The sequence below is a fragment of the Rhinichthys klamathensis genome, unplaced genomic scaffold, assembly GCF_029890125.1.
Source record: "Rhinichthys klamathensis goyatoka isolate OS25496 unplaced genomic scaffold, OSU_Roscu_1.1 h1tg000144l_1, whole genome shotgun sequence".
Taxonomy (NCBI): Eukaryota; Metazoa; Chordata; class Actinopteri; order Cypriniformes; family Leuciscidae; genus Rhinichthys; species Rhinichthys klamathensis.
In genome coordinates this window covers 933,643-947,175 of record NW_026606679.1, presented here as the reverse complement: position 1 = coordinate 947,175, position 13,533 = coordinate 933,643, and the positions used below count along the sequence as shown (strand labels likewise).

General features: G+C 38.7%; 1 protein-coding gene across 6 annotated transcripts in view; it reads right to left on the bottom strand.

Annotated features, from left to right (window-relative positions):
- Positions 1 to 13,533, bottom strand: part of si:dkeyp-113d7.10 (myoneurin) — a 99,292-nt gene that overhangs the window by 15,271 nt on the left and 70,488 nt on the right. For 4 of the 6 annotated variants that reach the window (XM_056257803.1, XM_056257805.1, XM_056257804.1 and 1 more), the window contains 3 exons: positions 10,208 to 10,519; positions 8,522 to 8,839; positions 5,348 to 6,055 (listed from right to left, as the gene is read on the bottom strand). In XM_056257803.1, the coding sequence (XP_056113778.1) occupies positions 5,613 to 6,055; positions 8,522 to 8,839; positions 10,208 to 10,519 (1,073 nt within the window). In that variant the 3' untranslated portion in view covers positions 5,348 to 5,612. Of the gene's footprint in view, positions 1 to 5,347; positions 6,056 to 8,521; positions 8,840 to 10,207; positions 10,520 to 13,533 lie in introns of those variants that run through there. The other 2 variants (XM_056257801.1, XM_056257802.1) reach the window with 2 other exon arrangements.

Here is a 13,533-nt window from a genome sequence, read left to right as displayed (position 1 = left end):
GTCAAATGCTGATCCTCTATAATCCATTCAGAGCTACTCAACACAACAGAAAACTACTAAACATGATCCATGGAAAAGAGTTGATCCAATTGGTCTGAAGAAGAGTTCTTTTCAATACAACGCAATACAGATTCTTAATAAAACAGATAAAAAAGGAGTCATCATGCAAAACATAAAACAAAACATCAAAATGCTCAAGTAGTTTGTAAGAATAATGCAGTTCTCTGGGAGAATGAATGACTGCAAAGCTCTTAGAACTCAATTTTCTGACTGTTTGGCATAAGGTTACCGTTGATTTTGCTTCATAAAAAAGGATACAAAAATGAACAGGTAAAAGCATTCTTACAGGATATCAATGCTGGTCAATAGAGTTATTATCATCATGATCAACTTATGGAAAGTCAGCGACTGCAGACACGCACACACAAACTATTTTAGGCACTACGTACATACTGCACATTTGCAATGTTTTTTTTTTACAAGAGACTGCATCACACATTTGCCATTACTAACAGAATAAACAGCTGCACCCCAAATATATTTTACATGCGCAGTTTCTTTAATTCATGTTGATAAATAGATGGGTGTACATGGGGCCATTTCACTGCATTCAATTAAATGCAAAATTCTAGTCCTTCAATATTCATTTAAATTGCTTATTGTAACCCAGAACAAATGGAAATATACCAATATCACCAGACCCTGTTCAGTCATTTGGATCAAACAACTATAATTCACCCAAAAACGTCAAATCTGTAATAATTTACTCACCCTCATGTTGTTCCAAACCTGTATGACTTACTTTCTTGTGTGGAACATTAAATATTTTGATTAATGTCTGAGTAATTTCATTTTTGGGTGAACTATCCCTTTCCAGTATTGTTCTCCTGCATCGATGGAACAAGCAACGTTTTTTTTAACAATCTTAATTACACAGAAGTCAGATCATCTGACTAGCAGTAACATGGATAAAGAGAACTACTACAATATCTATAGTTGACTGTTCAGATGAAAGCACTAAGCACGAGAAAGGAGGAGTTCTGGTAAGATCTTAGCAAAGGCATGGTGCTAAACAATGAATTAATTAGCTTATTGAAAACGGTTAAATCTAGGCACTAGCGACAGATGATGTTCTTCATTATAGTTTACTAATGAAGTTAAGTGTGCGTTCACACTTGTAGCTTGGTTCGGACGAAAAAAAAACACATTTAGTCCTGGTCCGCTTAGCGTTCACCTGGTCTCTTTGGTCCATGTTGCGTTCAAATTTCATTTGAACCGCACCAGAGTTCGTTTGGAAGCGGAGCGAGACCCATCTTTTCAGAGGTCTCGGTCTGTTTCTTTGAGGCACACCAGAGTTCAGATTGCAGCGTTCACACTTATTCAAATCAACTGCACTAACAGAGCAATCGCACCAGGGTTGGGTTTTCTTTCCGAACCAAACTTGCCAAGTGTAACACACATTAAGATACTTTATAAACTCGAAAATAAGCTTAGACCCTGTCCCATAAATGGAACCCTAAGCCCTTGCAATCTTCCTCCGAGTCACTTTTGTGACGTAATGTGGACTAAACTGACATGCGCACGCAGCAGCCATTGTAAGTTCACAAGAGCATATGAAGTGTGCCATTTGGGACAGGGCCTTAGGGTTCATTATATAACATGTAATGGCCCATAATGGAAAAAAAAAACTAAACAAATTACAATCTTTTAAGAGCATGTATGTTCAAATAAGGTTCCCTTCATTGTAATCTTTGGGTCGCAAGTTCTTGGTACCTTCCTACAGAGATATTAGGTAGCGTTAAACAAAAGAAGCCACATTTTTAAATGCACAATCAAATAATAAGTAGGCCAACAGCAAGTCCCGTTCCATTTGTAAACGTTTCTTTCGAACAGGACCTTAACTCCTGATATCGCAGAAGTCCCAAAGTATATGGTCCCATCGATGAGGTATTGATCCAAGAAGTAACAGTAACACCTTGTACTTTTTTCCCATCATGCTTATTACCAACAAAGATGATATTGTAAATCTTCAGGGAATGTGCGTAACAAGTAGGACTTCGCTGTTAGTGTTCCCTTCGATATAGGGCATAAATTGTAAGTGCAGGGTTCGTCTGCCTCTCTGAAAACTGTAGATAACAGCTTCCATAAGGAAGACTCCATATTTCGATGTATGCCACAGAACGCTGGGAAAACCAAATATCACAACCAGCAACTGAGCCTTTCTCAAAGTTCAAGATGTAGAGCCATGCAAACACTACAACGTAACCAGTACAGGAAGACGCTACTCTAGTTGAGGATACTGGGAAAGTCAGATCCGCTTATAGTCACTGAAACAAGAATATGAAGGGTTGGGAACTTCAAGTTTCTTTCCAATAACCATTTCAAAGCACTTTTCTTGTCCTAACACCAACTTCCTCCTTAGACTCCTTGCCTCTTGAAGACAGCTTCTTGGTTGTGCATGTCATGCAATGATGACAATTGTGCAACTTCAAGTCGAAAACTGTAAGCCATCCTCTATCCATGATGAAAGGTTAAAGAATTTTTTTTTAGAATCGGACATACAAGTCAAAACCTTAATTATATAAAAAAAAATCCAGTATGGCATCTGAACATAAGAGGTATTTCATGTTGAGTAATAAGTCAGTAAGGAAAAGATGGTCGATTTGATCGCAGGAGACGCATTACACTATCTCTTGTTCATTTTTACACATTTAAAAAGTTTGTAAAAAAAAAAAAAAACAAGACCACAATGCTGCAAGGGATCTAGCAACTGCTCTCCTTTCCTTTTCCATGATAGTTTCATGTAACGTATGAAATATTTACAAAGTTTTAAGATCTTTTAAAGGAGCTGTATGTAAGAAATTTATTTCAATTAATCATAAATTTCCCCTGATATGTCACTAGACATTAAGAAATCATGTTCATTTCAAATACTTATATCACTGACAACAGTAGTCCGGCCAGGATATTGTCATTTAAAAAGTGAATTTGCAGCCCTCAACTGATGTTGATGTTGTCATGTTGTGTTTTGGTCTGATGCTCCACCCTCCACCATCTACCAATCACGAAGTCAGTAGTGTTGCGGCATCCGGGTTGCCAGATCTGCTCTAGTTACCACAGCCACAGCTACAAACGTGTCGGAATCGGATCCTGCAGCATATTTGGCAACCTCGAGTCAGTAATTTGAAAGTGATTGCAGTACCTGTTTTGGCCACAATCTTACATACGGCTCCTTTAAAACTTGTATTATGAAAAGATTACACCAAATGGAAAAAGGAAATTCTTCAATCCTTATTGTTATGTCAATATAGCCCTACTCTGATATTTACACTGTGTAAACAGCTTGTTAATGGTATTTGTTTCTTCCAATTTTCCCCAAAATTAGGGAACCAAAACGAAGGGGGAAAAAACAAACATTTTAAATCATGTCAGATGACAAATCCATTTATGTCCGAGTACCTTTCAACTAGCAAAACAGGCTACGAGTTTTTTGGACTTCCTTCAGTACTTGAAACTAGGGATGCTCCGATAGATCGGCCGCAGATCCGATCTCACAAACCGATCCCAATTTGATGGCGTAAAGCACGCGATGACGTCAAACTTTAGCGCCGCAGTCACCTGCAGTCCTGTTCTAAAGAAATATCACGTGTAGGAACATTGGCTAAAGGGTTTAACAGACCGTATTCAGAGCAGACATGACAGGTATGAAAGTGAGGCTGTGAGGGATAGACTTACCGTGGTTTCAACGGCGTCCGCTGTAAAAAGCCCCTAGATCACTTATAATGTTCCACTGCTCATATTAGCGGGAGTTGTTTGTCTATTAATTTCTCAGAAAGATATTTTGGTAACACTTTACTTGAAGGGGTGTGCATAAGACTAACATGACACCTTCATAATCATGACATGACACATGTTATGAATATGAAGGAAGTTGTATGCATGTTTATGACAACTGTCATTAAGTGTCATTCGCTCAATAATGACATTTTTAATGCAAATATGGCATTGTTTGAGATGTCTTTGTTATGACACCTTGACATAAACCAATACATCATAACCTGTCAGTGTCTTTGTCATGACAACTTGACATTACTAAGACAACACAACCTGTCATAAATATGTCATAAACATGAAATAACAGATCAATTATCAAACTTAAGAAACCACTTAGCTTTACTGGTTAACATTACATTAAACTGTCAGTTGGTTGGTTTTGACATTGGCTGTCATGAAGCCATTATAACTTTTTAATGACAAATTCAATTTGTACCACTGTAGTTGAGGTCACGAAAAATATTCATGACAGTTATAATGGCCTCATGACAGCCAGTGTCAAAACCAACCACATTACAGTTTAATTTAATTTAATGTCAAGTTGTCATGACAAAGACACTAGGTTATGATGTTATGGTTTATGTCAAGATGTCATAACAAAGACATCTTAAACAATGTCATTTTTGCATTCAAAATGTCCTTATTGAGCGAAAGACACTTAATGACAGTTGTCATAAACATGCATAAACCCTACTTCATATTCATGACATATGTCATGTCATGGTTATGAAGGTGTCATGTCAGTCTTATGCACACCCCTTCAAGTAAAGTATTACCGATATTTTTGCAGTTTTTCGTCAGTAGAACAATTCAAAAACAAAAATAAATAGTAGTACAACCCACTGAAGAGATGTATGTCTATCCCTCACAGCCTGGCTTTCATTCATAAAAATCCAAGATGATGCTGCTGTGAATAAGGTCTATAACGAACCTGATTCGCTGCCTCTGTCGTCGGCTCTCGGTGTCTGAGGCAGATCCTCCACACACACACACACACACACAGAAAAGACAGCGACAGGAAAACTGAGGATTTGTCCTTCTTCGGGTCAAATAATATATTCTTGAAAAAATCAGTTTGCCATCAGTTGCCAGAAGATGAAAGCGATATCTTTGTCGTAGTATCCTTTCAACTTTTTAAGGGGATTTCCCATGACTGGCGTCAGCTCTGTTCAATGCACTGAATTAACGCCACTGAAGAGAAACTTCAGCTTCAGAGTGACCCAGGTGAATCGTTGCTAATCGATTAAGCTTTGTAAAGTGGCGCTCAAAGTTAAAATAATTACAACATCTTGTGGAGCAACAATGTAACTGCACTGACCGACAGCCTGCAATTATGTTCAGTTATAAAAGTCTTGTAGGCTCTTTATTAAGCCAAAGTATCTTAATATGGATGGTGTTTTGAGTAAGATGTTTTTAAAATGGCCTATCAAAATGTTCAAATCAATATTTGTTGTGCTTATTTATTTGATTCTCAATTAAATCAATTACTATAAATAATATAACCAAGGCAACATCTGTGGTATTACTTTATCTGAAAAAAAAAAAAGTTAACAATGACAGTCAACAGAGAGCGTACATATCACTTCTATAAAGCTTAAATGATCAGGATCTGCTGATAATGATATCAATCGGTAGTCGGTATCGGCTGCAAAAAATCCTGATCGGAGCATCCCTACTTGAAATGAATTTGCAAGTCTGACTCTGAAAAGCAACAAACATTTGAAAACATCCCTTTCCATTTGCTAAATTTCCCCTGAATTTGCTCCATCTACACGCTCTCATATTGTTTTGTCCGTGTGCGTCCGTAAGTGAGCCTGAAGCCTTGAAGACTGGGAGAAACTCTTCCCACATTCTGGGCATTGGTTGAGCGCCTCCTCGTGCGTTTGCCGGTGAGCTCTGAGAAGATGCGGTCGGCTGAACTTTCTGCCACACTCTTTGCAAGCATGGGATTTCCTCCTACCTTTGGGCTTGGAGGACTCGCACCTGCCCATCGTCTCGTCGTCATCTTCGTCGTCCACCTCATTTTCATCCTCCACTTTTTCTTTTTTCTTATTCGCCTGGTTACTCTTTGAACCTTTGCCGACTTGCGAATCAGCTGGGTCCACGGACACTTCTTGACTGGGAACAGCATCCATGGACTCTTCGTCATCCTCGAGCAGCTGGGATGGAAGCGTCAGGAGTCTTTGCAACATAGACGGGGATCTGATTTGAGAGTTGTCGCCTGAGAGAAAAAGAGAGCGACTTGAAACATGGAACAGGAATAAAAATGGCACCCACTCCCTTGCCATTTTTATTTTTGTAATGCTATGCTTTTCTCCTGTTTAAAGTAGAGAGGGAGTCAGGGAACCATTTTGTTGTTTCTTTCCTTTTTCTTTCCTTAAAGGGTTAGTTCACCCAAAAAGGAAAATTCTGTCAGTAATTACTCGCCCTCATGTTGTTCCAACCCCGTAAGACCTTTGTTCATCTTCGGAACACGAATTAAGATATTTTTGATGAAATCTGAGAGCTGGATCACTCCTCCATACTAGTCCATAGGCTTCTTCAGGGATTGAACTTGCCGGCCTCGAAAAGTTATTAAAGCCATCGTTAAAATAGTCCAAGTGACTACAGTGGCTCAATCTTAAGTTTATCAAGCGACGAGAATACTTTTTGTGCGCAAAAAAACAACAAAATTAACGACTTTATTTCAACTATTCATTTCCTTCTCTGTGGGGCTCGAGTCAGTTAACTAGTGTAACAGCGTAAGCTTCTGTTGTTGTACGTCACACGCATCACGCACATGACCAGCGTCGGCCAATAGTGAGCCTACGTGTGTCGTAGCTCTACGGAATCACACTACGTTAACTGACTAGAGGCCCAAAGAGAAGGAAATGAATAGTTGAAATAAAGTCGTCTCGTCGCTTGATAAACTTAAGATTGAGCCACTGTAGTCACTTGGACTATTTTAACGATGTCTTTAATAACTTTTCGAGGCCGGCAAGTTCAATCCCTGAAGAAGCCTATATGGAGGAGTGATCCAGCTCTCAGATTTAATCAAAAATATCTTAATTCGTGTTCCGAAGATGAACGAAGGTCTTACGGGGTTGGAACAACATGAGGGTGAGTAATTACTGACAGAATTTTCATTTTTGGGTGAACTAACCCTTTAAGGTAAGTGTAGATTGGGTCCCTATAGTTGGAGGGTTTTTTTGGCTTTCCCCACTCCTGAAGTTATTTAACACTTCCTATACTTGTGTTACACCAATAAACCTTGTTGTACCACATTTCTGTTGTTTTTGGTAGCTTTTGGAGCCAAACTTGTTGTATGTTAATTAGTGCTGGGCCGTTATCGGCGTTAACGTGCTGCGTTAACGTGAGACTCTTATCGGGCGATAAAAAAAAAATCGCCGTTAATCAAAGTTGGGTTGGGATCATAAATAGCTTTTTTGAATATCGTTATATTTTCGCGCAATTCTAATGTGTAGTATGACGCCGCGCCTACTGTCACAGATCGCGCAGTAGGGTATTTTCCTGTCAGGGACACAAGGAGTACTTTTACTTACGTTGGGCGACGTTCCTCTCGTTACTTTATTTTAATGCAATACGTTGTTAAATGAGTTTATTCCAAGCGCGCTGTGTCCTTTGCATGGGCATGAGCGATGCTCATTTACAAATGAATCACTCTTTTGAGTCGATTCTGTTCAAAGACTTCAAACAAGTTGTCAGATGATCTGTCTAAATCGGTTCGCGAATCAGTTGATCTGTTCAGTTCCTCGCGCACTGAATCGTCTGAAGCGCTTTAAATTCACACTCGGAGTCGAAACAGGAAGATTTAAGAGCATCAAGAGCGTTGGATGAAGTGGCCGATCTACTGTCTAGTCTAGTGAATGAAAATCTGCAAATGCATCATATTTTTGCCAGCGATGAAGATCTTTATTAGTTGAACATCTTCGTAAGCTGTCTGTGAATGAATGATTCCACAGGACGATACATTCGATTTCATTTCATTCAGGTAATACATTGTGTGTGTATTGCGCGTGTATTGCGCAGTGGCATAATCACACGAATAGTTTACATTGATTGAAACTAATTTGTTTAAAAATGAGGCTATTGCAGTAACAAGGCAGGTTCACATAAAATTCTTATGACATATGATGACATTATTTTTTGATCTAACGAGCATTGGCGATGCAAAAACGGACTGTCGTGCGTATTGTTTTTTTCTTCTTCCAATTAGCCTACCATGTTAAAAAAAGGGACGAAAACATGTTACTTGTTCAATTAATAAACAGTTTGTTTGATGACAAATCGCTAAAGATGAAATTGGCCTCCCTTTCTGTCATTGCGGGTTTTTTTTTTACGATATTCGACTTTTGCTCCTCGATTGTCGAATGGCATTTTTGGCAGAAATGCACATCCCTACGCGAGGCAAACTATTCTCAAAGACTTACTTTTAGTCATTATTTGGGTAGCACACATATTCTGAATGCCTTCGGGAGAATTCAAATGAGCCATTTTAATCTAGATTAATCTAGATTAATTTCAATATTAATCTAGATTAAAAAAAAATTATCTATGCCCACCTCTAATGTTAATACTTTAGTTATTATTATCTTTAATGTTGCTTCCCCTATTCTAGTCTGGGTGGAACGTAACAGTCTGCTTTTAAATTATAACCGCACTAGATCATCAGCACAGCGCCGCCTACCTGTGGAGCTGACAACAGGAACGCCTTGTGTGTTTGAGGATAGAGAAACGACCTCCATATCGTCTACCTGCAACCAGGGCGGCTGCCCCACCTCAAGCTCCAGTTTCCTTTGAGTGGCCAAGCAAGACGGCATGAGCGTCTCTCTGATTAGGCTGTCCATGTTAGTTACCGAGCCCGAGCTCAGCTCGGTGCGCTCCTCCATACTGGTGGTGACCTCTTTGATTTGCCAGAAGTCACTGCACCACTTCTGCCCAAAGACTTTGTCCAGGATGGGCACCCAGTCTTGAGCCACTGTAATGACAGTCTGCTTGTCTGGTTCTGTTGAGGGAAAAAAAATTAATTAATTAAGGAGGAAATGAAGAACAATGACTTACTTTTAAGCTTAATTTACTCCATTTAAAAACAAGCTCATAATTAGGGTTATACACTGGCTCAAATGAACTTTGCATGCTGATTTAGCAAACAAGGATCCAGAGGAGTTTAGTTGCATTTCATTTGTAAATAATGTAGAAATCGCTTTTAAATACCTGGGACATTTCGCAAAGTGATTTTAAAAAGCAACAACTTAGAATTACAAGTTAGAATTAAATTGTTAGAGTAACCGAAAAACAAAATCATGTTTCAGCACAAGCAATTGGGTCTGGGGCGGTTTACACCTGGCCACTTCATGCGTTTTCTGTGATCGGATCAGTGCTGTTGCTACTCTCTCCTATTGCGGTCTTTGATTTTGAAATGAGCTGATGATCAATAAAATGCAGCTTGTATCTGTTGCTTTCGGTGACGTGAACTCCATTAAATCTGCATATAGCGCGGGAAATAAAGATCTCTGTAAATGGAATTGTTTTGATAAATCAGTTAGCTATCTGATCAGTAAAAACGCATGAAGTGACCAGGTGTAAACAGGCCCTTATTCACTAATTACCTGCAATACAGGCAATATCTGTCTGAAGATGTATAAAGTGAGCAATCTTGGGACGAATTGTTGGCCAGGTCTGCTTTGTTTTTACATAAGAGCTTAAAAATAGAATTCAAAATGAAACCCAAAGAACAGATGGCAAAACAAAGTATTTTTGTTTCTGGTCTGTCCACTGTTGAACAACTGAGGCGTGCCAAAATAATGTGTTAATAACAGGGGAAATTCAGTTTTGGTGTGTTGCTGTTTTTGAACTTAAGAGACGTTTATGTGCATTTTTCTATTGATCGTGGGAGCTAGAATTCGTCAAATCACAAGAAAATGATGCCAAAACAGCTGCATATCCAGCCTGATATCCATTCACAATGTAGGAACACTGTTACATTGACATTCAGTTACAGTAAAGTATTACTGTCAGGGAAGTCGGCTGAATCCTCCGCAACTTAGCTCTCAGAACTGATCTGAAGGACAGTTCAACTGCACCAAACAAATTGCATTTCTACAGTTACCTGGTTTTCATAATTCTTTTAGTGAACCGTGTGCTAAAACAACGCAGAACTCGCATGCAAATAAACAATGTTATCAGCAGGCACAATTCATTTGGATTAAATTCTTCCCACATTGTTCTAAACAAAAACGAAGCAATTCAATCCAACTTTACACTTCTGTATGTTAAAAAAAAACACTTTTAATTAGCAAGCATGCTTTAAATTGACACTAAAGACATTTATAATGTCCATGTCATACAAATGATGTCTTTTTGAACTTTGTACCATTGGTGGGCTCAGTTTGATCCTTTTCCCACCCTTTTTTGGGTGATTGGTCCTGAAGGCCTTTCGACTCTTGCTTTTCTACTTTGGAACTGCTTGGAGAGGCGGAGTCATTTTCAAAGTCTTCCAGTACCACAGCAACCACGTCACTGGTTGCCACCATGTTCTTTTCCTGTAGCTGGTCTTTCAGTATCTGGTTTTCCCGCTCCTTCTTGGTGAACTCCAAGAGCAGGTCGTCAAAGCTGTCTTCCACAATTTTGGTCAGCTCACAAACGGCAAATTCCAGCACTCTTTCCATAACAGATTTTAACTGACCTTAAAAATGGAGACAAAATGGGGGACATCATGATATATTTACTTAGAAAAAATCTATACGGTGAGGTTCTTATGACACAAGCAGGTAGTTACTGCGAATAAACCCTCCAATCTCTCTCTGCACCATCCACACACCGCAGCGAACTGCACCAAATAAGACCGCTGGCTGACATTTATGAGAATCACACCAATTTGCTTCCCTCCTTACTCTCAGCAAGCAAAAGTTCAGATTTAAAGCCTCACATTACACTGTCAAGATTTTAAAGCAATCTAAGAAGAATGTCACTACCAAAGGGTTTCTCTCAATGGAGATGGAGAGATGGAGCAGGGTTATTTCTGTATATAATTGAGTGGTATATAATAACATACGGCATAACAACGGCAGTTTGGGGGCCTGCAAACGCAAACCTTTGAAAACGGGTTTCAAAATGCACGTTTCTTAAAATGATAACGCTATTGAATTTGAGGAAACGGTGACGTCATGTGCATGCATATTACGTGTTCAGTCTATAGGCACGTAGTGTTTCTTTACAAAGAGACATCACCAACTACTAAACACTTTGTGTAACTGTACCCAAATCCTTCAGTACTGCAGTGCAGGGTAGATGTTAATTGTATGAGATAATTATCAGGTAGTCTAATCGAAACTTCAGCAACATACAGGTCCTTCTCAAAAAATTAGCATATTGTGATAAAGTTCATTATTTTCCATAATGTAATGATAAAAATTAAACTTTCATATATTTTAGATTCATTGCACACCAACTGAAATATTTCAGGTCTTTTATTGTTTTAATACTGATGATTTTGGCATACAGCTCATGAAAACCCAAAATTCCTGTCTCAAAAAATTAGCATATTTTATCCGACCAATAAAAGAAGTGTTTTTAATACAAAAAAAAAGTCAACCTTCAAATAATTATGTTCAGTTATGCACTCAATAGTCAATACTTGGTCGGGAATCCTTTTGCAGAAATGACTGCTTCAATGCGGCGTGGCATGGAGGCAATCAGCCTGTGGCACTGCTGAGGTGTTATGGAGGCCCAGGATGCTTCGATAGCTGCCTTAAGCTCATCCAGAGTGTTGGGTCTTGCGTCTCTCAACTTTCTCTTCACAATATCCCACAGGTTCAGGTCAGGAGAGTTGGCAGGCCAATTGAGCACAGTAATACCATGGTCAGTAAACCATTTACCAGTGGTTTTGGCACTGTGAGCAGGTGCCAGGTCGTGCTGAAAAATGAAATCTTCATCTCCATAAAGCTTTTCAGCAGATGGAAGCATGAAGTGCTCCAAAATCTCCTGTGATCCTCTTCTCGTTGTGCAGCGTTTTTTGCCACACTTTTTCATTCCCACAGACTTCCCACTGAGGTGCCTTGATACAGCACTCTGGGAACAGCCTATTTGTTCAGAAATTTCTTTCTGTCTTACCCTCTTGCTTGAGGGTGTCAATGATGGCCTTCTGGACAGCAGTCAGGTCGGCAGTCTTACCCATGATTGCGGTTTTGAGTAATGAAACAGGCTGGGAGTTTTTAAAAGCCTCAGGAATCTTTTGCAGGTGTTTAGAGTTAATTAGTTGATTCAGATGATTAGGTTAATAGCTTGTTTAGAGACCCTTTTCATGATATGCTAATTTTTTGAGACAGGAATTTTGGGTTTTCATGAGCTGTATGCCAAAATCATCAGTATTAAAACAATAAAAGACCTGAAATATTTCAGTTGGTGTGCACTGAATCTAAAATATATGAAAGTTTAATTTTTATCATTACATTATGGAAAATAATGAACTTTATCACAATATGCTAATTTTTTTAGAAGGACCTGTAGAAACACACACAATCACAAAAAAACAATTACAATAAAACTAGTGATTGAAGTCAATATAGAATACATACATGTTTGATCATTAAACTATTAAATCATTAGCTTTCGATATCAAACTATGTTGGCTAAGAAGATTTACTTAATTCTTAAACCCTATGTAATTTGACACCACAGCTCACACTAATGATGAAAATCTGCAACATATTCTAGACAACATGAAATATCATTCACAAACCAGTTTACTTCTGTAATGTGATGAATAGCAAAATGAAACCGGATATTCAAGAAAAAGAAAAGTAGTACATGACTTGACTTGATCCTTTGGCAATTGGATGGATCATGCAAACTGGTCTATAGGCCCTGTTTATATACTTGATATTAAGATGCATTTAGGTCAATCGGATCACAAGTAGACGAGGGATACACACACCCATTTACACTTGGTGTTTTAATCTGTCTCTTTTGTCCACTTTCAATCACTTTACATTTGGAAGTGGTCTAAAGTGGACAAGCTCAAACTGTTTTAGACCCCGTTTACACCTGTATTTAGCGTTGTCCACTTGTGATCAGAGTGACGAAAATGCTTCTTAATGCCAGGCATAAACAGGGCTTATATGACAGAAGCTGAGGGTGTGTTCGCACTTGTAGTTCAATTTGCTTGGTGCGGACCAAAAAAAACATATTTAGTCCTGGTCTTAACATTGGCATTTTAACACAGAACCTAAAGACGCTGAAAATAAAGGCACAAGGATACGTTTACAACCTGATTGGTCAGCTTTTATTATGTACATTTCGCGACAGAACTTATCAAACATCCAAAACAATGCTGTGTTTTGGGCTAAATGCACTCGTTGTGTGTGCGTAGCCTTCATATGATGGTATTTTGCCCAGCTGAGAACTCGTGAAGAGCTTATAAAATGTGTAAAGGAGTCAAAACAGTGGCAGGAATCCCTCCATTACACACACAAATTCAAATGAACTGCACTAACAGAGCAATCGCACCAGGGTTTGCTTTAATCGAACTAAACATACCAAGAGTGAACACAGCCTGAAAAGTAAGAGCACTCTGTGACATCAATAAAAAATAAAAAAGTAGTTTCAGAGGCTTTTATTTCTTTGGAATAATGAGAACTAATTAATTATTCACGAGCATTAAAAAAGGGCATTAAAATCCATTTTGATTTAATTTTCAGG